At 39.0% G+C, this 27,358-nt stretch overlaps 2 protein-coding genes across 7 annotated transcripts in view; both read left to right on the top strand.

Annotated features, from left to right (window-relative positions):
• Positions 1-1,091: 1,091 nt before the first annotated feature.
• hdgfl2 (HDGF like 2) lies at positions 1,092-11,086 on the top strand. 2 transcript variants are annotated; one of them, XM_042484087.2, is made up of 16 exons: positions 1,092-1,324; positions 1,804-1,880; positions 2,839-2,980; positions 3,868-4,062; positions 4,747-4,869; positions 4,951-5,019; positions 5,130-5,316; positions 5,463-5,547; positions 5,648-5,945; positions 6,833-6,966; positions 7,073-7,140; positions 7,304-7,374; positions 7,466-7,567; positions 8,399-8,555; positions 8,656-8,773; positions 9,925-11,086. In XM_042484087.2, the coding sequence occupies exons 1-16, from the start codon at positions 1,253-1,255 to the stop codon at positions 10,022-10,024; spliced, it is 1,998 nt and encodes a 665-aa protein (XP_042340021.2). In that variant the 5' UTR covers positions 1,092-1,252; the 3' UTR covers positions 10,025-11,086. The 2 variants fall into 2 exon arrangements, with proteins under 2 accessions (XP_042340021.2, XP_042340022.2); XM_042484088.2 differs by having other exon boundaries at positions 1,093-1,324; positions 5,130-5,310.
• Positions 11,087-13,530: 2,444 nt separating this feature from the next.
• The window catches only part of ap3d1 (adaptor related protein complex 3 subunit delta 1), a 36,008-nt gene continuing 22,180 nt past the window's right edge, over positions 13,531-27,358 (top strand). For all 5 annotated transcript variants that reach the window (XM_042481231.2, XM_042481238.2, XM_042481251.2 and 2 more), the window contains exons 1-12: positions 13,531-13,864; positions 18,952-19,047; positions 20,376-20,456; positions 20,787-20,867; positions 20,987-21,094; positions 21,232-21,361; positions 22,028-22,167; positions 23,282-23,355; positions 23,478-23,527; positions 23,704-23,753; positions 24,151-24,199; positions 26,642-26,787. In XM_042481231.2, coding sequence (XP_042337165.1) covers positions 13,769-13,864; positions 18,952-19,047; positions 20,376-20,456; positions 20,787-20,867; positions 20,987-21,094; positions 21,232-21,361; positions 22,028-22,167; positions 23,282-23,355; positions 23,478-23,527; positions 23,704-23,753; positions 24,151-24,199; positions 26,642-26,787 — 1,101 coding nt within the window. In that variant the 5' untranslated portion in view covers positions 13,531-13,768. The remainder of the gene's footprint in view (positions 13,865-18,951; positions 19,048-20,375; positions 20,457-20,786; positions 20,868-20,986; positions 21,095-21,231; positions 21,362-22,027; positions 22,168-23,281; positions 23,356-23,477; positions 23,528-23,703; positions 23,754-24,150; positions 24,200-26,641; positions 26,788-27,358) is intronic.

Raw genomic sequence — 27,358 nt, forward strand, 5'->3', positions numbered from 1 at the left:
ATCAACACCTGAAAGTGTTTCTACGGTATTCACATTTTTCTAAAGCCTATACTTTACATGGACGCACATCTTTGGGACTACTATTGCTGTACTTTTTTTTTTAATCCTTAATACTGTAAACTGTTGCACATACCCTAGAATATATGTTTTACATTACTGCCCAGCTCTTCTTGTCTAGGTACCAAAATATCAAAACAAATTCCTTGTACAGTAGAATCTAGGACCCAGCATATGCAATTGTCATGATACCTAACCTGCAATACAATATCATTGCGATTTTAAAGGTGTTTCGATATGCTGAGTATCGCAACAAAATATATGGCTATATATAATTATTTATTACCTCTTTTCTACCTCTTCTCTATTATGTACCCAAAGAAAAACTTTGTCAGCATCAGTTTTATCTAATAAGACTATCTAATAAGTTTCTCATTTCAATCATTTTTATTGCAACAAAATATTTATAGTGGACTGAAAGGCACTTAAGATGGATTGATGGATGGATGGATGGATGGATTGATGGATGGATGGATAGATGGATGGATGGACAGACAGGCTGTACTGTCTACCTCACTGGAAGCACATCTTTTAAATTCTTCTTCTTTTTATTATTATTATCATCATTATTATTATAGAAGGCGATTTGCAATATTAATAATGTATGTATTTAAAAACAAATCAATACTTGATGTTCATGTTTCAACAAAAAATGACCAATAAAATTAAAAAAACATTCCCATTCTGTGCTGTAGGCTACTTTCCTCCCATCCTCAGTCTTTTCTGTATAGTCAGCGGTTTTCTGTAGGTATTGAGCTTTTTTTCTTTTTATTTTTTTTATACTGAAAACATGCAATGCCAGTTTGTACTTTTGGAGTAATATCGTATATCCCAATTAGATATTAGTTAGATTCAATGTTATGACTTCAGAGACTGGTTTATATTATCAAAAAACAATCCACTGCATTTTCATTCAATGGTTAAAAAGTATTTTATTTCCTAACAATGTTTTTATATCGAGGACAGTCCTTTATTTTGAAGACTACGTGCGTTATTTCACCGGAAGTCGTCAGTGCGTTGTTGCTATCTTCCTCCGCCGTCTCTTCTCGCGGTAACGTTAGTGTACTGTTAGCTTGCTAGCTAACCCCATCGTTTCCAGGTTTCGCGTCGACCTGGAAAAAAAAAGCAAAAGAGACACAGAAAGGCTACGCAGCCGAATAGTTTTTGAACCCAGGCTGCACCGAGGAGCGGGACAATGCCACACAACTTCCAGCCCGGAGACCTGGTCTTCGCTAAAATGAAGGGGTACCCCCACTGGCCAGCCAGGGTAAGCAAGTAACGTTAGCAGCGGCAGCAGCCGGAGGGGCGGAGGGGATGAGCTGCTCTGCATGGGACGCTGGAGAAGGTTCTCTGTGTATCCACGACACTGTCTGACATGGATACTAATCACACACGTACATAACTTATATTTTGTTGCGCTGACAGGCTGAGTTTCAGGCCCACGGGCAGTGTGCAAGCTGCATAATTTGCATGAGATGCTGTTGGCCTATCATTAATCTGCGTGGAAACGTACAGCAGCGAAGCTAACGATATTTTGGAAATGACGTTTGAGATTACTGCCGTTTTTTTCTTAGATAGCGAGACCTCTTCTTATAATAAAACACTACGTATCCACAATTTTAATCAAATAAAAAGTCTGTATTGTTTTGTTTTCCAGATATAACCCGCGTAAATACATGCTACCAGCGTCTTTGACTCCCTTGCTGCTTTTTTTTTTTTTTTCATGAAAGTCTTGCTTGTTCACAGATTGAAGATGTTGCTGATGGGGCAGTGAAACCACCTCCTAACAAAATCCCAATTTTCTTCTTTGGGACACATGAAACGTGAGTACAGTGCTGTAGTTATCAGTATTTATTGAAATAACTTTCATGTATGCATGATCTGGTTTAAACCTAAATTACTGCAAATGTATTTGATTTTTTTTCTGCATGTGACAAAAAGAAAATTTAGCACTCAGCTTTGTTTTTTTAAAAACATGGGAAGAAGGTAATGATTAACAGAGGAAGTGACCCAAAAATCAGCAGGAAATTAATAACAGAACCAATAAAAATAAATGATTAATAAATAACTTAAAAAATGAAATGACCTGCAAACAAGTGTTTAAAAAAATCTGTAACATAATTATGATAATTTGCTATACATGTAGTTTCCCCCTAGTTATATTACTTTTTTTCCCTAGACATTTTTTCAACCTTTTTAAAAATAAATTTATAAATCTATAACATTTTTTTCTATTTGTGGCACATTTATTGCTAAGCTGTATTGCTTTATTCTGTTTTTGGAAATAAAAGCACCTATTTGCTCAGGGTTTTAGTGAAGAAAAGTGATGTCGCTCAAGGTTTCAAAGTTGCTTTTTTGTCATTCATGGTTGAATTGTCTGTGCACAATTACAAATTTAGGCCCTTGACTCATTTGTTGGTTTGCATGACATCCTCTTTGAGAGCAATGGTGTGAAACAAATCACCACTTTTATCTTACGCAGCTGCTTGTCAGTCTGCTCTCATACACTTTATTCTTTTCCAAAGGTTCACTGTCAACTATTGACTTGCATCAGTCGGAGTGTGCAGTATGTTTTTGAGGGATGTGTTGATATGTCTGATCTGGCACTAGACGCCATCTGTTTGACAAGATGGCACCTGCAGTATATTAATCCATCACTAGGTGGCACAGTCTGCTCCTCTCAAGTCAGTGTAAAGCATACTAATGGGAGACTGTTGTGTAATTATAACATTGTTAAGCAGTTCAACTGTTCACATTTTCTTTTATCTCGCTGTTTCACAGAGCATTCCTTGCAGCAAAGGACCTTTTTGCCTATGAAAAATACAGTGAACGCTATGGAAAGCCCAACAAAAGGAAGGGATTCAACGAAGGTTTATGGGAGATCCAGAACAATCCACATGCCTCCTACAGCGCCCCGCCTGTAGTAAGTCAGCCTGATGTCAGAAATCCTTAATTCTGAAGTATCCACAGTTCAACATTACCTTGTGTATTTTCAAAATTCATTCATGTTGTTCTTATGGTCTAAAAGAGTCTAAATAGATATGAACAACTCTCTCTAATCAAAGATCAACAAAAAATCAACATTGTGATATCATTGAGTATAATTTCTGGAGCTGTTTCATTGACAGTGAATTGGGAAAGATGTTTTCGACGATGTTCTGAATATACGGGACCATTTTCTGTTTCAGAACTGAGAACGGCACGACAGAATAAAGCTCGTTTGGGTATAAAAAAGAAAACCGTGGATCCATTAAATCAGGCTCCCTTTCATTGTCTATGGAGCAGCTCCAGACTTTGTACCCTTTGATATCACCTGCGTCTCTGGTTTCTGGCTTTCAGAGAGAGTAGCTTATCTTCACAAATATTGATTGGGATTTCCTTGGCCATGGAAATGATATATTGGAATCCTTAATTTAGGTGGTGTTTTCCTTTGAGGATGTCAAATCAAAAGATTTTTCCTTATAATTCATAATAATAATAACTTTATTTATATAGCACCTTAAAAAAACGAATGTTTACAAAGTGCCCTAACAGACAAGCAAAGGCAGAAATGATAAAATAGAAACAGAGAAAGGTTTGGAAAAGTCAAACAAAAAGTCAAGAACTAATTGTGAACCTCACCACTAGTTGCCATTAAATCCTGCACATTAGTGCTTTACGGTGTGATGTTTACTGCAGCTTCTGTGGTTCACTTCTGTTTCGGAAACTCTGTCCCCATGTGTCATTTCACTTTCTGAGGCAAACTGTCGACGAAACGTAATAAACTGTCACGAAATTTGTGTTAATCCTCTTATCATGGTTCGTCTGCAGCCAGCCAGCTCGTCTGACAGCGAGGGCAACAACGCCGGAGGAGGAAGTGATGATGAGGATGACGATGAGGAAGATGCCCCCGTGCCTCAGAAAGCAGACTCAGGAAGTGAGGTTGACTCCGATTCAGGGAGTGAAGACCAAGGAAGGGGAGGAGGAGGAGGAGGAGTGAAGCGAAAGCCACCGCCACCTGTTAAGGTAATTGATGTTTAATTTTTTAATTAAATAACATATTTCAGCTAAATAGCCTTTGAGTAATTGGACACTATAACTGTGTGTTGAGCTGAACAGAAAATGGCATTCTTGGTCACATTATGAGCCCAAAAATGCTGCACTTAGACGACCAAGTGTCGTCTGCGGCACCACAGATATCAGTTAACAATGGTTAGATATTTACTGAGAGTTCGCTTTTGTAAAAATATAAACAGGAGGAAGAAAAAATAGACAACTGTTTAACTCAACTTTATTTATGTAGCACCTTTCATACAAGCATGCAGTCCAAAGAGCTTCACATAGCAAATGAATATAAAACGCAGACGCAGTTTAAACACAAACAACTATACATAACGTTTTGCAAGACAGGAAATTACAAAAATAAGACAATAAAATATCTAAAAAAAAAAAAAAAAAAAAAAAAAAAATATACAGAATTAAAAATACATAAAATAAAATTAGACAGCAGGAATAAAAAAAAGTAAAATCCAATTACTGAAATAAGTGGTAGCTTCCTTGTTTATATCAGGGGTTATCAACACAATGAGCACTTTTTTCCTTTTTGAGTGCGAGTTTGACAGGTCACATTGTTTGGCTGAAACAAGTGATTGTGAGAGCTGCTTATGAAGTTCATTTCTTCCACTTGAATGCTTGTGTTTTCCATTTTAGCGGCCTCCCCCTCCAAAAAAGGCTCGCGGCTCATCCAGTGACAGAGATGAAGAGGAGAGTGGATCCCCCTCTGAATCAGACCCCACACCTTCAGAGTCCGACGGTGGCAAGAACAGTGACCAGGTGATTACATAACACAGATATGCACAACATGCTCTGATTGTCGTATCTGACTTCACAGTCTATAAATGTTACTTTCAACAGGATTTTACTCCAGAGAAGAAAATTGGTGGACGAGGCGGAAAGAAAGCAGGAGGCAGAGGGAAGAAAAAGGTGAACCATCAGCTCCCTTGCACATTTTGAGTATTGCTTCTGTCATGGTCGTCTGTAACTCCTTCCTTTGTCTCCAACTCAATTATCCTCTTTACTCTGTGATGTTGCAGAAGGCTTCGTCTGGCTCGGACTCAGACTCGGGATCAGGGTCAGAGAAAAAAGCAGCGGACAGCGACTCAGAGGACGAGAAGCCTCGACCAGCTCTGTCTGGCTCTGAATCCCACTCTGGCTCGAAGTCTGACTCGGACTCAGATCCACCTCCTAGGAAGGGCCCACAGCCACGCAAGAAAGGTTCAGGTTCAATCTCCTTTCAGATCGAATTTATCAATTTCAGCTCTACCCAAAATTGTAGAGATCAGTGTTGTTTGGTTATAAAATTGAGAATTTCATGACTTTTTTTTTTGCTTATTGCTTTTATCTGCTTATTGTTTCCAAACCCACAGAAAAGCCAGCACCAAAGCCTCGTGCACGGAAACCCAAACCTGCCCCGGCAAAACGAGCACCCTCATCCTCCTCCGACAGTGACAGGTCAGGCTGTCTACAGATTTTTCCCCCCGTTCGTGCACCACTGAGGTACATACCAGCTCGCTGTAAGAGGCAGCATAATGATCGATCTTTGTTTTCGCAGTGACAGTGATACCGACCGCATCAGTGAATGGAAGAAACGAGATGAGGAACGCAGACGAGAGCTGGAGGAGCGCCGGAAAAAGGAGGAGGCGGAGGAGCTCCGCAGGCTACGTGAGAGAGAGAAGGAGGAAGAGGAGCAAAAGAAAAAAGACAAAGACAAGGGTAAAAAAGGGAGCGACAGTGACAGCAGCAGCAGCTCAGATGAAGGTGTAGATGATCACCCGCTGAAGAAGTCCAAGAAACCCCCTCCACCGCCGATCCCTGCGCCCTCTGACTCTGATTCTCCGGCACCAACTGAGGTACAGTTGCTTACTAAAAAAAATTATGTGATACCCTTAAGTCCCACCAGGTCTGTCAACGGCGAGTTACGGCCATGGCACAGCCTACGGAGTCACGGATATTCTAGACAGCGGACCTGGGAATGTCTCAGCAGCGTCCCAGATGCGGCTCGTCGCTCTTTGGAGCATAAAATAACGCACCAAGTATTTTTTTTTTGCCGGAGACGGACAGCAGCCATGTCAAGCTGCACAGAGCAGATCGTACCAGGCAGGAAGTTAAGCAGCATTGCATCCGGTTAATCTTCAAAATAAAACGCCTTGCACCACTGTATTTTGAACAAAAAAAAGTTCAGATCTCCTACGTATCTATCTTATCTGTATAATTATTAAGATGGATATGTTTTAACTAAAACACAGCCGCAAATCTTCAGTTATTCAATGCATAACTAGATTTTTTTTTTTTATACTGATCTGTATAATTATCAAGATGAGCACGTCTGTTGACTGAAACTCGGCCAAAATTCTTTGATCCACTTCGCTGTTGGCGGGACTGTAGGCTGCAGCACAACACAGTGGGTAAAAACATAAACAAACAGAATTTAAACAGACAGAAATGGAACACAAGTATATATGTAGCCTATTCAGCCATGGTGGAATCACAAAAATCCAGCAAAAATGACCACGAAATCAGGGGAAAATGACAAATGAGCACAATCTCAGCAAGTTTTACCGTATCAGCTGGCAGGACGCTCCCGAGCCATGTGAGACGGAGAAAAACAGTGCCGCAAACATAACGCCATTGAACACGCTCTTGGTGTAACCGGGGGGTTACATTTTGCTTTATTCAAAGTAATTTGACGGCAGTTGACGCTGACACATTCAACTTCTTTTGGTTTTTCCATCAACAGGTCAAGAAGTCATCCAAGAAGCCCGACAACCAGAAGAAGGCAAGAATAAAGAAAGAGAAGGAGAGAAAAGAAAGAAAGGAGAAAGAGGTAAAAGAGAAGAAAGCCAGACGGCCAGAGGAGAAGTCCAGAATGAGGTGAGTGCACAATGGGGAACAGACTACCGTATGCAAACCTCATTAGACGAACCTCATTAAAATATAATGTACACAGATCACAGAGTTCCCTCTCTCTATCTGTCAGGCCTAAGCCCGAAAAACCTAAACGCAAACCAGAGAGGCCGCCAGAGAGGAAAGTGGAAAAGAAAAAGGGTCAGTGTCTCATACAGTCGCACTCAGCTTGTTCACTGCAATCATCGTCTGCTGGAAACATATTTTTATTGACTGTAACTGTGCAATGTTTATTGTTTTTGTGAGAGGGTAAGTGGAAGTTCAGTACAGAATATTGACTGTTGCACCGTGTGTCGATATGCAGAGCCATCGCCAGAAGAAAAGCTACAGAAACTCCACACTGACATAAAGTTTGCACTCAAAGTGGACAACCCTGTAAGTTGCATCTATGATTTTGGCTAAATACGGTTTCCCATCTGTCTGTGTTTTTATGTGGACTCAGAAACTGATTTTTGTGTGTTCTCAGGACATAAACCGGTGTCTACAAGCCCTGGATGAACTTGCAGCCGTGCCTGTCACCAGCCAGATCCTCCACAAGAACGCTGAAGTTATCGCCACACTAAAAAAGGTGCATTTTCTTGTCTTTAGTAAAACTGTTTGTAAATCTGTCTTGCGTGCAAGTCCAGTGTTAAGTACATTGGTGGATATATTGGCAGAAATAGAATATGATAAAATTAGTAGGTTTTCTACAGTATATAATCAACTGAAGATAATATACATTGTGTTTTTGTTACCTTAGATGATCCTTTTATATCCACTTAGGGAGCGGGTCCTCGTCTGTGGATTGTGCCATGTTTGTACAGCAGTACAGAGCAGACAAGTACTTCTAGTTAGCAGCCTCTCCACAATGAGCAGTGTAGAAAAACACATTTTTTAAATGTGAAACTATATTATTTGACTGCGTTTTTATCGGTTTAATCACCTGGTCCATTTGTTTAGGAGAGGAAAAGTCCTCTGCTGATAATTTGGTCCCCACAGTTAACATAATAGAAAAAAGCATATATGACACGGTGTCCCAGTTTAATCTATTATGTACTTTTTGATGTCAAGTGTACCGCTCTATTCTGAATATAAAACAGCGTTATTTTAGGGACATTAAACTTGAAAAAGTGAGGTCTCACAGTGTTACCAGCTGCTTTCCAGAGTATTAATGATCGATGAATAATACACTAATACACTGTTTAATGCTGCGTTTGAGATGATAAAATGTGAGCAGAAATATTGGGGAACTATAGTTTGCCATGTCTACTGTGGTTTTTAATAACTCAATTTTAAAAAAATCATTTTACATGTGTAGATGTGTTTATAAACTTTATTTGTTCACTCAAATGTGCATCTAAATTATCAACGCTATTTGCAACTTCTTTCATGTGTTTTTATTTTGTTCTGGAAAATGTAGATCCGGCGGTATAAAGCCAGCAATGCAGTCATGGAAAAAGCAAGTGAGGTCTACAACAAGTTAAAACTTCGCTTTGTTGGAAAGATGGAAGTGGCAGCTAAACCTCAAACACAGGACAAGGAGCCAGAGGATGAAGAGAAGGAAACACAAAACACAGGTAAAAACTTCAAACCCTGGAATCTAATCTTTGTTAAATGTCACCTACAGTGTGTTGTATTTGAATTTTTCTCGGTGTAACCTGGACTTGAATTTTCTAGACTCCACTCCAGTAAATGGGGAATCAGAAGAGAAAAAAGATGATATGGAGGTAGAAGAAAATCCAAAATCGCCTGCCCACGAGGAGAATAATGACAACACTGCTTCAAGTCCAAACAGGTGATTATAGCATGTGAAGTGTCTTTGCAGCATCTTTGCTCTACTTGATATTCTCATGGGCGACCAACAGGATATGAAAGCAGATGTTGGCTCATGGACAGTGAAAAAGTCAGGAATTTCCTTGGAAAAATACTGTATTCATGTTTAAGCAGAACCATTTTACATCTTCACTCCGCACTTTGTGTAGCTCTAAGACCCATTTATTAACCTCAAAGTACCCTATGTAAGCATCCTCTGTTTTAAGGGACAGTACACCCCAAAATACGTATTATTCCACTTTCAAACTCAAAAAAATACATTTGAAAAACTCAACAGCAGTGTCTCTTTCCTGAAATCATGACCTGGTTACTCAAGATAATCCACAGACGTTGTTGTGAGCAGTTTTAGGAAGGGAACTATTTTCTTTCTGCCGAACTACACCCACAAACCATATCACAGCACCAAAGGAAGCATGAATGTACTCATGGACGAGAGGCTCGTGTTCGTAACAGTGTGAGATGTTCACATAAGTGGTATTCTGTTCGGCTGAGCCGTGACGCCGGCGAGCTCTATGGTGCTTGGTTAGCGAGCAGACTCACGCTTCCTTCTGCGTGGTGATTCGGTTTGCCGTTGTAGTTTGGTAGAAGAAAATAGTTCCTACATGAAACTGCTCACAAGGTCTGTGGATTCATTCATTCATTCATTCATTTAATACAAATGTTTTTATACAATGCATTTAAGTATTTCAATTAATTCTATTCAATTCTATTTTCATCATGTTACATTATTTGGTTTTTGCTACCATACATTTTTAATTTTGTTACTAGATTTTTGAATATTTGTTTTATTTTTATTTGTTTATTTTTATACATATTGTTTGTTTATCTGTTTATTTTATGAAGTTACTTTTATTTCATTTTCATTACATAGCGCTGACAATTGTTTTTTTTACCATATATTTTATGCAGATTTTTTTGCACTTTTTTTTTGTTTTTTTTACAACGCATTATACTTTATATTTTTTTCAAGTAAATTGATGCATTTTGATAACGCATTCTATATTGTATATTTTTTCGTAAAGGCATTTCTTAGTGAGACTGTTAAATAGTTTACATACAAGCACTCATGGCTGAATCACAGCAGTGTTTGAGAGTGATGTACTGTCTTTTTAGACGGAGCCCGGACAGTCCTGCTGAACGACAGCTTCACACGTATGAAGACGGAGACAACTCCATCTCTGCAGAGACGGAACCTCCCGCTGTGGAAAGCTGAAAGACCTCAAACCACCACTGCAGTGGACCAAGTGCTAAAGACAGTGGCCTCTTTGTTTGACGTCATACAGTGCTCCTGACTCAACAACACCGCAAACACACACCCAGCATTTCCTACCGTATCTGTTACATCAACGTTAATGTTTTGGACATTTTGTACCATAATGATATCAAACCAGAAGGCCCTGTCGCTCAAAGCGTTCGGTCCATTATTTATCACAGCAAAAAGGAAAGCTTATTAGTGTGATAGTTTGTGGCGCTGTGCAAACTCCTTTTTATTTCTGAAATGTACTTTTTCTTTTATACAACTTTTGGCCCGTCCTGGATCTTCACCGTGTACTCCTTCTACTGGCTACTTTGTTCTTTCTACCACATGAACTCTTCTTTTCATACCGTATGTATAATTAACGATCACATTCTTAGCACTTCTTACCGGAATTTAGGCGGGGGTAGTACGAAATGAAACTTCATTGATTCTCGTGGGAAAAAGGAGCCATGCCATTGTTTTTTCTTCTTTTTTTTTCGCTTGGAAGATTTTGTGCAGCCCGTACATCTGTTGGCTTTTTATAAAGCCTACAAAACATCACGAAGGCCTCTTGTCTGTGTGTATGACATTGTGGGAGTGGTAAAGTAATATTTGTGAGTCTTTTATGTTAAGTATTTTTTTATTATTATCTGGTCTTGATCCAGTTAATCCAGTCTGAAATGTAAAGCCATTAATTGAGTCACTTAAAACTGTTTTACAACTGAGGTCCACCTACTTTTTTATAGCCTTGTTTGCAAATATTTGCATTTACAGTTTTGTCTAAAATAATAACTGCTGTGGAGTTAAACACCTTGCACTCTCGTCTCCCCTGTAGTGTCCGCTTTCAGTAACTTGCGTAATAAATGGATTAACTGTACAGACAGAAAACTGCCCTTAAAAGCTATTGAGATCTCATGTAGCTGCAGCCTATTTTGACATTTTCCTGTCACATGCATACAACAGGTGTTTTTAGTGCTATGTAAATTGGTAAAGCATTTCTATCACTTAGTTGAGACTTGAATAAAAATCTCAGCATGGTTTTGTTTCTATCTCATTTCTAGTAGTGTAAATGTTGCTTTTAATACTATCTGTGTGTTTGTATAAAACATTGTTTTACCAACAACTGTATCAGTATATAGTAGGTTGTTTTGAGGTTTGTGGCGCTAAATTGATAGTCAATTTTCCTGTATGCAAGATAGCCCACTAACTGCACTTACTGTAGGCTTGTTAGGGACTGTTTGTTATTGATGAGAGTGGAGGGGGTGGTGCAGCAAGGGGGAGGCATGTCAAATATTTTTCAAGCACTTGGGAGGGACTTTTTTTTTTATTTGGCACAACTTGTGTATTTTGTATTTATTTTACTACTGATTTTTTTTAATTGCCCAAATTACATCATTTGTCATGGCCAGAAACTGTAAAAACAGAAATTTAGGGTTTCCACGGTCATGAAATTCCCAGAGAAGTTATGTAATTAGGAAAAATAGTTCTCCAGGCCTGGAAATGGTTTGGAATCAACAGATTGTTTTAGAAAAGTTTTGAATATATATTGTTTGAAATATTTTTCAAAACATGTTCATAAAAATCCCAAAACGTGTTTAATGTTGTTTTTCATTTACCAATTGAAAATCTTGTGCTTTGCTTCATAACAGCTGAAACGGCACATGGTTGACATGAAGCTAGATGACGGCTGAAATGTTTAACTTACACAAAGTCATGGAAACGGGGTAAAATATCATGGAAACATTTTGAACCATGGAAATTATCGCTGGATTTAAAATTTCTGATGGAGCTTGAACATAATGTGGAACAAATGCTTCGGGCCCGAAAAAAACAACCAAATCCAAGCTTAAAATATTTAATGATATTTCATTAAAATCACTTTACTCCTCACGTCTCATCTAAAACTTGCCAAAAATAAAGTTTGCCCCAACTAACCAGCATATGCAAGGAGTACAAAACCAAGTTTTCTTTTCAACTCTTCTTTTCAACATTTCAAACAGCAAAAGGTACGTTTTTAAAATCTAACAATTAAATTCAGGTGGAAGGAGGGTCATGCATTTCTCCCCACGTCACTGGGTGCACTCCATTTCAGTGTGCCAATGTACCGCTCAACGTATAAGGGCAAAGGTCAGGGAAGCAGTTTAGATGTAGTGAAATCTGTCACGAAACTGTCAGCTGACAAAACAGTTTAAATAGTTCACTGTTTTATCAATATTTATTGACTTGTTTACGTTTGTACAGGACATTTGGTCATGGTGATGTATACAGCGCTTTCAAAGCACAATTTTAGCAGGCAGGTCTGGTGAATCTGCCAGCTACAGTACCTGTGAAATGGTGTCCAGACTCTGCCTATTCGGCACAAGGCAGGCATACGCCAGTGCGAAAATGGAACAAACCCACTCAGGGAGGCTCAAATAATAATAAAAAAAATTCTTTGGGGTGGATTAAAAAAAAAAAAATCACATCCCAGCCACCCCCATCCTCTGATAAATTAACAACAGTCCCTAAAGTGGTTAACATTTCATTGGGCTCAGTCACAAAAGTTGCCAATATTATGAGTAATTATAACAGAAACAAAGCGACAGTGTCTTTTATTTATCTAATAAGATATTATTTTTACTTTACTGCAGGGTGCCTACCCCTGCCGCATGTGGCTCTAGGCTCTCTCCAGTGGCTCCTGTGTCTCTGACTAAAAATTATATGGAACTGAATGACAATTATTTTTTTTAAAGATTTTCATTCAATTTTTCAATTGCAAAAATATGTAGCCTGTACACAGAATATGAAAATGTATTAGCATTTCATTAACTAAAATATGCATCATATTTCTGTGGCATTGGTGCCTTTTCTGCTTAATTTTGCCAAATTTCAAAAGCGGTGGATGCTCCTGAATCAAAAAAGCTTGACTAGCTATGGATTCCAAATCCAAGATTGGAGAAGTCTCAGAGGAAAACAGAGAAGTTAATAATGCATATAGATAATAATAATAGTAATAATAATAATAGTGCATGAATGGATCTTTTAATTTTTACCACCAACACTGCAAAGTTAATGTAACAAAAAATAATAAATAGTGGTAAAACATTAATGAATGCTCATATAGACCCATTAATAATATTGATAGGCTAGTTTGACTTTTTACTTGTTTTTTTTTTATAAGTGATCTTATAGCATTGTGAATATGTTGTGTATGGTACTTCTATGTGTCTTTTATATCTTTTGTATATATTGTCTTGCTCTTATCTGGACCATTGAGTCTGTAATAAAGTCTATTATATTATATATTATATGTGTTGTGTTACCTGCGGCTCCAGACAGATTTTTTTTGTTTGTTTTGGGCCAGAAATGGCTCTTTTGATAGCAAAGGTTGCAGACCCCTGCTTTACTGTGTCATGAAACTGTGATGTTAAACGGGTGGACTGGACCTTTAATTCCGCTGATTCCCATATGAGAGTCTCGCTTAATACTCAAGTCAGCTGACATAAGACGCCATTTTGTCAGCCATTTCCTACACTGATCCGTTGCCAGCGTCTCTGCACAGCACAGGACGCCCCGTCCGGCCTCAGCTTCATCTGCCCGGGCTCGGTAAACAGCAGCGGACCCTGCACGCACGGTACCCGGGTGGATGAGAGACAGTCTAGAGGGTCGGTCGGCACCCACTAGACCTCTGGAAGGCGCTTGGCCCCCGCAGGACGACAGCGGTACAAGTCAAAGGCAGACATGGCTCTGAAGATTGTCAAAGGGAGCATCGATCGGATGTTCGATAAAAATCTTCAGGATTTAGTACGTGGCATTAGGAATCACAAGGAAGATGAGGTAAAACCACCAACGAGCAACCGCTCTCACCGGGGACATTTTCACCGTCACATTTCATTTATGTTTTTAGCTCTCTGCCGTTACCGTTATCGTTGAGCAGCTAGCTAACTGCTAACGCTAGTTAAATTAGCGCTCAGTCATTTCAACCGCTAGCTAACAGTCAGTCAAAACAGTCGGTTTTTAGCGGCTAATGCTAACTTAACGTTTGCTAAATAACAAGCTAGGACTTTCGTGTTGGTGCTAACTTTCATGTAACGTAAGTGTCATATTTTTTTGGGGGGATATTTAATGAAGAGTTGTAACTGACAGCTAGCAAACGTAGCTAACTGACAAACAGAGGAAGCAGCTCGATAGATAATCACAATTCACCGGGTGAAGTTAGTATAACCGAGATCATACCATTTAGTAACTTATTGCTAATATTAGTTAATCAACCAATTGGCTTTTAGTGAATTATAATTTGAGGATACGTATCAAGAAGTCTTCAGTCTGCTTAATTGAGTTTAGGACACCAGAGTCACCCCACTGTTGAATGGATGATGTGATGCTCTGATTGATTACATTAGCAAATGTCAGACTGTTTATAGGCCTAACTTGCCTATTTGGTTCGCTCTGAGCTTACAAATGCACGTATAACCGTTGTGGATGTTGACATAAAATTGCATTTTGCATAAACTCGTTTTTAAACATCCCATCAGTGATTGAAGGTGATGTCATCCCTGTCACAGCTTTGTGGGTGATGACAGGATCATCACAACCTGAGTGGGAGCAGCGGGGTGGGTGGTGGGATGGGCCGTTAGAGGGCACTGTTTGGGACAGCCACGTTTCCATTTCTCACACCAGCCTGCTCTTCTTACAAGCTCTGTGTTTGCTGTGTTTAACCTTGCTGTAAAAAATTCTATGTCAGGTGGATGGAGGTGGTGGGTGCGAGGCAGGATCACTGGATTGTTGCACAGAGCTCACCTGTCTCAAGCTGTAGGACAGGTGTGAAATTTAGAGCTAGCGTGTCTAACCTGAGGGCAGCTTCTGGTAGTCTTTACTTTCTCAACGTGGCAGATTTGCTTACCATCTCAATTTAAATCCAATTTACAAGCAGAGGCTAAACCATCAGATCTAACCAGCTATGTACACATTTTGCAAGGAATAATGTTCTACATTTGTGTCTCGAGAAAAAAAAGTGAGGCCTGCACACTTACTTCATGCCACACAAAAAGAAAAGAAAAAGAAGAAACAAAACGAAGAAGGAATATCTTCCAACAGTGCAATTCTGCGCGTTATGTATCGATGTACGCTCCAATACACTCTGTCTCGTCTTTTAATGATGATGATTTTACCAAAACAGTATTTATAATCTGAGAGGACAAAGAGTACTCTGCCACACAAGTTCAATCAGGACAGCGTTTCGATTATGGGTGGACAGATTATCGCAAATATATGTAGTATATATATATATAGGTGCAGATATATGTACCAGCGTTTTGTTTTAATGATGAATGAAAATTTCAGTTTTGATAAAACGTTTGCTAAAGGCATTTAAACAAAGTTTTGTGTTGGATTTTGTTATATTTCAAATTCTAAATTTCGACCAAAATATTTTCATTTTGATTGTAAATGCATATCAGTTCCAAATATTGGTTATCGGTCACATTAAGTACTAATAAGAAGTATTGGTATCGGCCCCAAAAAAACATATAAGTCAACCCCTACAATGTACAAATGGGCGAAATCATCAAATCCTATCAGCTATGTGCACATTTGGCCTGGAATTATGTTTCATTTGTGTCCTGAGGAATTCAGTAATGCCTGCACACTTACTCCAAACTACACACGTTTAATGAATACAACGTTTTGATCCTACTTGGATCTCTGTTATACTCTTATTTCAGAGAGAGAGAGAGAGTTTCTATATTTTCACTCTCCAAACTCTTACACCCAGAGGTTTAAATCAAGAGTATGAGATCAAACATCTTCTTTAAAATTAATAACAGTGGTTTTATTGTGAGGACTCTTAGTGTGTGTGTTTTTCTAGTCTCTGACACACACGAATAACTGAAAATGTGTTGGTTTGTTAATATAACCGGTGTGTGTCTTCTCTTATTTGACTGTATTCCTTTATTGGAATATGACCATTTATCCTTCATTAGAATATGATATTTTTAGGTGTCTTTTTGGAGATTACTCTTAATTTAATCCAATTTTGAACACAGGTGATGTAGACTGATGATACAGTTTAATGTATTTTGATATAAAGAATCTTTATATGATGTTTTAATCTATTGAGATATGTTTGATGTCTTATAATATGGCCTCGACATCACTGTTTTTCTTTCCCGATGTATTTCTTCTATGCATTTATTATGCAATTTATAGAATTGTTGATTGTCCATTGTTTTACCACCCTGAGTGGTTCATATGGTCAACCACACCTGCCACCTACCTATTGTTGTGCGTTATGTATAAATATAGGTGTGGTTTCATCTTTTCAAACATTTCTAACTGATGAAGATCAAAGTAGAATCGCAACATTGTCTTAATTAAACTTATGTGGCATGGAGTAAGTGTGCAGGTGTCACTTTTTTCCTCATATGAGCTGTTTTTTGATAGCCTTGCACCTACGTGATGTGCATATAACTACCCTCCCTCAACTTACATTCGTGCCACATTTTTTTTCTAAAAAATCAGGCATTTAGATTAGCTATGTTGTTTGAGCCCGTCAATGCTTGATCTCTTGATTCAGTGAATTTGCTGCTGAGATGTTCACCAGCTGTAACCCAACCTGGGTAGCCCAGATAAGGTGGTGGTTGCCCAGTCAACAGTGGACAGTTTGCTGAAATATTAATAAACTGTGAGTGTGTGTGTGCACGCCTGAGTGTGTGTTGACTTTTTCCTGGCCAGCCCACAGTTTGCTTTTCACGTGTGTGCGGAGTCTCTGCACTGTTCATTCATTCACTCTCCCTCCCACGCCTTTGGAACAGCAGGCATATTGTAGATAAAGTATTGTGAGGATGTCCTAGAGTGTACTTCTGTGAGATTACCAGTAATATTTTAGGCCTATCTGTAATTTTAGTATGTACTTGTTAGCTTCAGCTACTCATTTTTTTGCTCGGAAAGTCTAGGCCTTCCAGTTTACCTCCAGCTCAGTCAGCGTTGTTGGCTGAAAGGTTGTCTTTGTTGGACCTCTGACAAATATCTCAGTTATTTCAATGGGCTCTGTATTGGTCATTTAAGACGAGTGTGATGCAGAAGCACTGTGTGTGTGTCTGGTGATCTTGGTTTGAATCTCTCCCTGCCCGCCCTCCAGCCCTGCTAGTTTCTCCAGGAGCAGCAGCAGCAGCAGCAGCAGAGCTCAGTCTCCCCCCTTCCCCTCTACCTCCTCCTGTCACTGTGCTGTCTCATGACTGCACACACATGACCAGCACGCACTCACACTCTACAGAGCTATGTGTTTGTTTTGCAAGGTTGCTTCTCCCAACAATGGTTGACTGATTGCTCTATCTAACCAAGCTTGCCCTCCTCTGTTGAATGAAAAGTGCCTTCCACTCTCTATTTTTGGAAATCTACTGTATTACAACAGGGGTTATAAGAACAGCTATTTATTCATTCATTTATTCAGGCGTGAGGCTTCTGCAAGCGGTCATTTGTTAAAATGCTTTAGAGGATGGGCGAGCTGTTGAGTCACCTGTTACCTGAGGACTTGCATAAAATAACCTGTGTTTAGCAGCCATGTAATTGAAATTATAGAAATGAGTCTTTTGCTCGTGTTTATTGTTTTTTGCTCTGTAAGCGCATTACTATAACTGTTAGCAGTGTTTTCTCAGATCTGAGCTCTTGTGTAGTGTGCTTTAAATGGTTACTTTGTCAATTTTCTACCAGCTTTGTATCAAAACAGTGTAAGTAGTATGTGTAGATGACCTGTGGTAGACTTTCCTCCATCTAACCTGTGCCTAGATATTCCTCCACATACCCTGGGGAAACTTTCGTTTGCTCTTGGGACTGTTGCTCAAAATACAGGCTGTACTATCAAATTTTCGTATTGCCAGCTGTCATCACAAATACAGCTGATCGAAAGACTTACCAGCCTCTCTCTCTGTCTCTCAAACTCAGACCAAAATTATAACACACGATAAACCTAGGCAGTGCTGATCAGATGTAAACCAAGATTATGTTACTGCACTGCCTTTTTCTTGCTTAAAATGTGTTTAAAAAACATATTTTAATGCCCTGTTGTGCTGTAATGGTGAGAGTTAATGAATAGAAAGTGTGCGCCACACTGTTTCCTGCACAGTGAAAACAGAGGCTGAAAAAATGTAGATCAAATGCTAAAACAAAGTAACACTGATATAAACACAAATATAAACCAAGTTTCTGTTACTGAGTTGTCTATTTCTCGCCTCAAGCGTTTTCAGAAACATGTTTTTAGTTAACCGTTTATCATCAGGCGCACAGCATTCTGGTAGTTGTAGGTTTTCTACCTCTCGAACAAAAGGACCCTTTTTTCTGTTTTATCTGGTCGCGTAGCACCAATTTTAAAAGTATTTCTTTCTTTTTACTGCAGAGACAGCTTAGTATTATGTGAGGGCCTTCTTTATATCTGTGAAATACTTATTTTAGCATGATCCATCTTTCGGGCTATGCTAACAGAGAATCTCACAGACAAGTTGCACCATTTAATGTGTTACAGTATTGGTTATTAGGAAAGGAAATGTTCTAGGCCTACAAGCCAAACCACATGCCATATCTCAACCAAAACTTGGAACAGGACCTCAAAATGACAGGTTGTGAAGCATACTCTGACAATCAAAGAAAAAAATCAAAACATTGACATTAACACCTGTGAGTCATGATTGTTCCAACTTTATAAAGTCAAGGATAAAGTGTACGACTTGTCTGACGAGATTTGACTTGAAACCTGCAAAACAATTACTCATCCCCACATCTGCTGGCTGGTGACTTGGATAGCAGCAACACACAGACCAGGGTTTTTTCAGCTTTTTCCTGGTGCTTGGTAGCAGCCTCCCAATCCGGATATCACTCCACCTAATCTGATCTGGTGTCTGTTGTTTGTCCTCTCCTTTGTCTGCCCTCAGGCCAAGTACATCTCCACATGCATCGATGAGATCAAACAGGAGCTCAAGCAGGACAACATCGCTGTCAAAGCCAATGCTGTGTGCAAGCTCACCTACGTAAGATCTCTCAACACCCTCCTCAGAATCACTGGCTCTCTCTATATCTTTCCGCTCTCTTCGGTACATACGCACTGATTCACATAATAATAGATGCCACACATTATTGCTGGGCTCTCAGTGTAAGCCCACCTGTGCTTCTTTGGACTGATACACAGAGTGTGTGATAAGAGGTATAACTCACTAAAACAATGCCAGAGTCTCTTAATTCTTATAGATAGCACCGTCAGAGCAATCAATTCCATATTTAACACCCAAGATGAACAAAGAAGAATATACACCAAACAGAACAGGTAAGATTAGATTAATAAGCAATTTACACAGAGTCCCTGTGGACCCTTAGCGTTACGGCGTTAAAGATAAGGCGTTAATTAGTATTAAAATACCTTAAGTCAATCTTTCAGAATCTTAAAAAAATGCAGTCTGTGAATCCTTTTTTTCTTACGTTGCATTGTTACATTTCAAAATAATTGGCAACATATATTTATTTATTCTTTTTTTTAATAGTTAACCAAATACTTGCATTAACTTTTGGCAGATCAGGGTAGTGGAACCAACAAAAAAACATGTTTTAAATTACTATAAACATTTGGGCAAAATTTGTTTGTTTTGTAATTTCAGTTATTGTAAAATTAGTCTTAAATTTCATTCAGAATGGCATTAAAAAAGTCTTGGATGTATTATGCCTTAAGCTTTGGGAACCCTGTTTATAAGTATGTGGTTTGTGATATGACTCTAAAGCAGGTGAGAAATAAATGAAATTTGGTGCTCTCTAATATGCTCAAACAGTTTCATACACTGCAAGGCTGACATGTTGCATTTACATGCACGCAATGGAAAATTCGGTCTGGTTGTGATAACTGTAAAAAGGAGCTGCACACTGACTTTGTTCTTTGTATATTATCTTTTCTATTCAATCAGCATCATGCTGGTCAGAGCCCATTGTTTCAGCTCAAGGCTTCATCAGTAGCTAACAGAAGTGAACAGTGTGAAACCACTTAAAACATTATCATAAAACTGGTACTAGACTGCATGTACAAATGTTTTTTTTGTAGTTGAAACTTAGTCTCAACGCAGCCTAATAGCTGGCAGCCAACACTTATTAAGAACGGTGCACAATTTCTGTTTAAATGAAAGCACTCTTTCTATTTATAGCAAAGGCCCACATTTTAGTCTTAGATATCTTGTTGCAATTGGCATCTGTGCCCACTTTTGAGAGCTTTCAGCTCAAATCATTTAGCCTCTCTGCACAACACAGAGACAGCTTAGAGCTCCTCTGCTCCTTTCAGTCACCCACATCACTCTCCCTTTTCTTTTCCGTGATACAGCTTCAGATGCTGGGCTATGATGTCAGCTGGGCCGCTTTCAACATCGTTGAAGTCATGAGCTCCTCCAAGTTCACGTACAAGGTACGACTGGAATATTATCACTCGCCCTGGAAATACAGCTCCTGGTCACTTTTTGTGGATTCAACTTATGACTGTTGTGTACGCCCAAGTGTAGGTTTTAGATACGCGTGTCTCAGAAACTGTCCTTTGTTGTTGAGTTTAAGTTAATTTCTCCACATAGATACTCAGCCAAAAATAGCACAAGGAATAGTCACATTGTGTACTGTGCAGGTAAATCTCCATGGAACTGCCGCAGCTTGATGAGTGTTTGTAATAATAGCATCGTACTGAAATATACAGTGTGAAAGCACAGTTGAAATGCAGCACAGAATGTTTTCTCTCTTCCTACAGAGGATTGGCTACCTTGCGGCCTCGCAGTGCTTTCACGAGAGCACCGATGTCATCATGCTGACAACCAATCAGATCCGAAAGGTCAGTGTTATTCTCCTCTGCACGCTCTGTGGACATCTCACTGTCAATTATTTCTTAGACAACCTTTTCTGTTTTGTAGACTATCTTTCTATATTTTTTTTCTTCTTTTTCTCTCTCAGGATCTCAGCAGCCCCAACCAGTATGACACAGGTGTTGCCCTCACTGGTCTCTCTTGTTTTGTGACCCCTGACCTGGCTCGAGACCTGGCCAATGACATCATGACACTGGTGAGTCATGGAGAGTATGTCAAGAGGTTTACCAACCAGGCCTTGTGCTCTTTAGGTTTTTTTTTCTGGCTCCCGAACCTTTTTTTCCAGTTTGATCACAATCATCTGTACTTTCTCTACTTTTTCCCCCACCCTAGATGTCCCACACTAAACCTTACATCAGAAAGAAAGCGGTGCTGATCATGTACAAGGTGTTTCTAAAGTACCCAGAGTCCCTGCGACCTGCTTTCCCCAGGCTCAAGGAGAAACTGGAGGACCCAGACCCAGGTATCAGGAAGGATGCTGCACTCAGCCGTTACGTAGGAAGCTTGTGCTTTGTCACCTGAACCCTATGAAATATTCAGCAAGTAAGAATATGAGATTAAGGGAGGCTCATTTGTGATACTGCCAAGGCTGTCTGGGAATATTCAACAACTCGCAGGACTATTTCTGCTGCACGGACAAAAACATCTCACAGGACGTTTATTCCCTTAAATGGCTTTTGACCAGAACTGTGTCTGTGGTGTCACATTTTCTCATTTCACATCTGTGAGACAATATTTACTAGGCTGAAATTCTGTGAGTGGTTTGTTGTTAACATTACTTTCAACTGTTGTCAAAAGGACATTAAAAAAACCCCTCCTTCTCTGCTTTTTCTTAAAATGTTCACCACTTATGAAGGCATAAAAAATGGTTATGCATCTTAATGAAAAGAATGCATCTTATGAAAATATTTTGTCAATTTTGTCCGTACAGCGGAGATTCGACAGATTTAAACTTTTTTCCTTTGCCTGGGTTTTATTGCTATATTCTCATAATTGTATTTTAGGCACACTTATTACCCTAACCTTAAATAAACACATACATTGCAGTTTTTTAAGTTTTATTTCAGTTGAATAAATTATGTGTTTGAACTTCTATTCTAATTACTTTTTATTTTTTGGTCATCTTTAGGTGTCCAGTCTGCCGCAGTAAATGTTATCTGTGAGCTGGCTCGGAGAAATCCCAAGAACTACCTGTCTTTGGCCCCCCTCTTCTTCAAACTCATGACCTCCTCTACTAATAACTGGGTTCTCATTAAGATCATCAAGCTGGTGAGTCAACAGGATACAGGTAACTCATAAGAGTTTCTGGATTTGGTGTGGAAATATTACATTTGGTCTTATATTGCTGCCATGCTTTTATTCCTATGTATGAACAGCAACTTGCTACATACTGTGTGCCACAAAGCAACCGTTTTATATGACTCTTGCAGTATTGCACCAATCATACAGGGATACATCTATCATAAAAGAGGAACTGATACTTCTACCCACACCAGCATTCTCCTCAGTTGACCAAAATACATTGAGGTCACATGATAGGTTGCGTTGCATAGCAAATTGGGTTTTTTTTTTTGGTTTTTTTTAACAGAGTCACTGCTCACCTTTTTAAAGTAAAACAAGTTCACATCTCTTACAGTTGTTACCGGTTCATTACCAGTAATTCATGGCACCTTTTTACAATATGAGGCCTTTATTTATCCATCTGTGTTTCTGAAAAGAGAGTTAAGTTAAAGGGCTGGTCCACTTTTATTTTTTATTTTTTTTTTTTTTTAATATCATTCTGCTGCTTCCCACTAGTGTTCCTTGTGTATTCAAATACGACTATTCAAATTTTGGTCACACCATTTATATAGAGTTGGCAAAATACTATTTTCCCAAGCCCATAGGTTGCTGCATGATGACATTGCAACATAAAAAATTATGTATTATTGACTTTGAAAATCCGCTATATTCCTTATAAGTGCAACACAGGCTAAGCAATATACTGCTGTGGACGCCACGTTAGTTCGGATCCGAAAGTCACACAGTAATAAAAACAACCTAACCAACCAAGGCAACGGTAGAGTTGCAACTCCCACACTCTGAGAGGTAAAATTGCCTTTTTTATCAAAGGAGCCTGGTTTCTTTGAAGAGAGCAATGCCTGTTACTGTAGGTAATAAATTGACAATGTGTAAGTACGTCGTACAACCCCACTTCAAAGATCCGAATCAGGCCCTTCAGTGGTTATTGATATTATCAGCATCCTAACCTACGGTTTGTCACTGCCCAGGGCTGAGTGGGCATTTACATTTAAAAAACCCAGATAAGAACATTAATAGTCGAAAGTGTAAATTCTAATATGAATTTTCTGTGCGTCATGGCAATCTGTTTGCTGTTTTACAGTTTGGTGCGCTCACGCCTCTGGAGCCACGGTTGGGGAAGAAGCTGATCGAACCTCTGACAAACTTAATCCACAGGTGAGATGAAACCCCTCAATGAAAAAAACCTCAGATCTTTAAAGCTGTTGGATCTTATGAGCATATCAATAATAATCCGCACTACTTCTCTCTGTTTCTTTCCCTCTCCTCGTCCCTCACAGTACCTCTGCCATGTCTCTGCTGTATGAATGTGTCAACACTGTGATTGCAGGTCAGTACTGCGTTTCAATGTGTGCATTATAGTGACACAATTCAGTTCAATATGTGTTTCAATCTATTTCAGTTCCTTTTTGTAGAAGTTACAATCACAGCTTGAAGTCTTTTTTTCTTCTCACAAAATGTTAAGTCAACATTCGGATCTAAATTCTTTTTTGTCCCACATTGCAGTGTTGATTTCTTTGTCCTCTGGGATGCCGAACCACAGTGCTAGTATCCAGGTAAGCCTCTGAGGTCCACTCCTCCATCTGCACTTTCATTTGGTTAAATATTGTTCATAACCCTTTCCACCCCAGTTGAACCACAATGCATGCTTCTTTCAGTTCATAAGTCTCTCAAACATATTTAAAATAAAGACACAGTAGCTATAAAACAGGCCAGTAGGACTCATGAAGCTGTTTCTTTTTTTGCTTTCAGTTGTTGTGAGTCTCAGTAACGCATGAAAAAAATCATTTTAACCTCAAATATAAGCCCCTTTTCTCCCACTTTTGTTTGTCTCATTTATTTTTTTTTGTTGAAGTGTGTCCACATAACAAGACTAAAACTGGTGTGGAAAGGTTTACAGTGATGTTAATGGCTCCTTTTCTCTTGCTCTCTCTCTCTCTTTCTCTTTTTCAGCTCTGTGTGCAGAAACTGCGCATCCTGATAGAAGACTCGGACCAGAACTGTGAGCCCTCTGTCAATGCCTGCAGTGTGTCATTTTCTCATTGTCTGCGTGTTTCTGACTATGTGGAACAGTCAGCCCTCTTAGACAACAACAACGTAGACCCCCTGACTCTGGATAACTCGAACATTATTATAGTCCCTTACTCAATTAGGGGCCCTACTTAGAATATCATTTCACTGAAGTCACTGCCAGTTTCACACACAAATCCAGTGTTTGACCCATAAAATGAACAACTCTCAGTGGAGTTTTTCCTGGTTTGTTGCTTCAATTTGAAAGGGTTAAAAGTTGCCAGTTTGCTATACTCAAACATCAGGCGTGGCTCTATAAATACAATCTCTTGCACGCTTCACGTTGGAGCTGAGAATATGTTATCCAGCCATTCGAGTTATCTGGACACCCATACTTAGTTTTGTGTGTGGAGTAGACTTAGAACTTTGTTGTGGTTTTAGGTTTTTCTTTATCCTTTCACAGTACCTGTTGTTAGGAGGATAAAGTAACAGCTGTAAGGCTGTAAAATAAATACTCTACCTGCAAAATGACCATTTGTATATGTACTACTCACTGTGTATTACCTTGACTTTGTGAAGAAAACTGTTTTTTCCTGTATTCTTTCATGGTGAACGAAGAATCCAAATAAGTGAATATTCTTTACAAATTGAAATAAACTGGGATAACGTTTGACAACAGCCAAACTATATCAAAACATTCAGTTTACACACCAAGTCCTTCAGTAAAATTTTCAGTAAAAGTTTCATTTATTCAGTCTTACGCTCAGTATTCCCCCAACACATGCATTTTTGGTAAAATATTACAGTTTAAAACATGTCGGTACAAATCGTCTAATGCACAGACAAGTGGTGTGCCTGTGCATGTGTGTGTTTAAACTCTGCTCAAGCGGAGCTCATACACACACACGTGTGTTCAGGCACACTCAGGGCTCCCGACGTTTTTTTGTATCCTCACGTCTCAGCAAAAAAGCATGTGTGTGAGTTTGTCAACCAGTATTTTCATATAGTTTATCAGTTGTTAAACGTGGTTCCCATTTACTTCAATTCTTTAAAAATCTTAATTTTAAAGATTCTTTGTTTACTGTGAGGCATGCAAGAAAAACGATTTTTTCTTCACAAATTCTACATAACATAGTGAGTAATTGCTGTAAAAGTGGTCATTTTGTGGGTGAAGTATTCTTAATGAAAGAGGCCATATTGGAAGGCCAACATTGTTGAAAAACATTTTATGCAAGCTAAGTTTAATTGTCTAAATGGAAAATCAGGTGACAAACCCACAATATCATTCTTAATGCATTAGATGCATTGCAGTCCGAAAAGGTGAGGATGTGTAAGTGCTGAATTCACTGTTTGAGATGTTTGATGCAAACACCAGCTGCAGTAGAGTAGTGGTGATATGTAGCTGTGCCAGGAGCATTTTTAATGAACAGACAGAAACCTGGAAATGGATGGACTGAAGGCAGCAGTTTACTAAACGATCTTCGAAATGTTTTATTTGTCCATCTCACATTTCATCACTCAAATGTGCCTTTCTCGCTGAGAGAAAGTTGCACTTTACTGAACTGCTGCTGTCACTTTTCCATCTCAGAGGTACTTTGAGTGTCTCCTACAGCTGCACTGAGGCCACGTCCCTGGTCATTTCTGCAATGTATTCACTGCAGTGACCAGCCTCACCTCACCCCCAAGGTCAATACCAACCACACACACTTATTGATCCGAGAACCTGAGAGGCATTTGTCTCTGCCAAATTTGTTGATCAACAGAAAGCGGTGACTCAGCAGATTTCTGAATCTTTTAAAAAAAAATCAATTTGGTGAGCAGGAAAAACGACAAGGATAAATCAAAACTACTGTGTCCAGTATGTGTGTGTTGTACCGTGTGTTTATGTTTGTGTGTCTTTTCCATTGTTCTGTATGTTTTGTGTTCCTTTCCTTTTTTATTAATTTGTGTCATTTCCATTTGCGTTCTATAGATTGTGCGATGGAAGATAAAGCAACAGTCATTTTTTCATATTATTTTCACAAATAAATATTTTCCGAATGCAGCAAGCTAGATCTCAAAGAATCACAAGCTATAGGGTAATACAGTAGGTAGTTAGTAGTATTAAATATAGTATAAATTGTCATTTTTGAACAAGTAATCCAGTTTTCAAAGAGTTTTCTAGAAATCATGAATCTCCAAAAAAAAGTAGTTTTTCCACAAACAGGTTTTGTATTTGTTGTGTAACTGCAGTCGCAATCATGTAAGAATAATCCAATTTATAAATGCTAGAACTTGAGTTGGAAAATATTATAAGAACGTACTTTGATGTTAATGTGGAGAATAATGTCAGCTGATAAAAGTAAATATTCTTTTACTTGCTTGGGTGCAGAAAGCTAAGGGTCCACATATGTTTGTTTTAAAAAATGCGCTAAGGCCATGTTTGCTTTTGTAGTGAAGTACCTGGGCCTGCTGGCCATGTCAAAGATCCTGAAGACCCACCCCAAGTCTGTGCAGTCTCATAAGGACCTCATACTCCAGTGTCTGGATGACAAGGACGAGTCCATCCGCCTGAGAGCTCTGGACCTGCTCTATGGCATGGTATGAATAAATCAATTTTTTCAGTTAATTCAGTTATTTTTTTGTGATTAAATGTTTATTAAGAACTTGAAGGAATCATTACAATAGCCAAAATGGGATGTAGTCAACAGAGCTCATTTTGGTGTAAAATTTGCTTGTATGTTCGCTTACCTTCCGCCTGCAAATCTAAATTTATGAAACAGGTGTTACCAATTACACTAGATATTTTGCATGAAAATATATGGACAGATGACTCTCATTTTATTTAGCGCACTTTTGATTTTTAATGTTAGATCTTCATGTCTTTCAAACAAAACAGAACAGTAACAATTGGTGTGACTGTGGCAACGCGTGCTTTTAATAATCTTGCTAAAGTTCTTTTTCTTTTGGGCTTGGCAGCAGCTCTCTTTCTTTGTCATCTCCCTCTTCTCTCACGGGATGTGCTCTCTACCTGAGGATGATTGCTTCTTCCTCTGTCATCCTCATGTTTGTGTGGTAGTCACCCTGATAGCGTGGGCATTAATGTTTATTTGTGCATAAGTTCCTGGCTTCTAGCAGAGCTCTGTGCTGCCACTCTGTCGCTGTACGGAGC

The sequence above is a fragment of the Plectropomus leopardus genome, chromosome 5 (genome assembly GCF_026936395.1).
Source record: "Plectropomus leopardus strain MGB_pleo_1.0 chromosome 5, ASM2693639v1, whole genome shotgun sequence".
Classification (NCBI taxonomy): Eukaryota; Metazoa; Chordata; class Actinopteri; order Perciformes; family Serranidae; genus Plectropomus; species Plectropomus leopardus.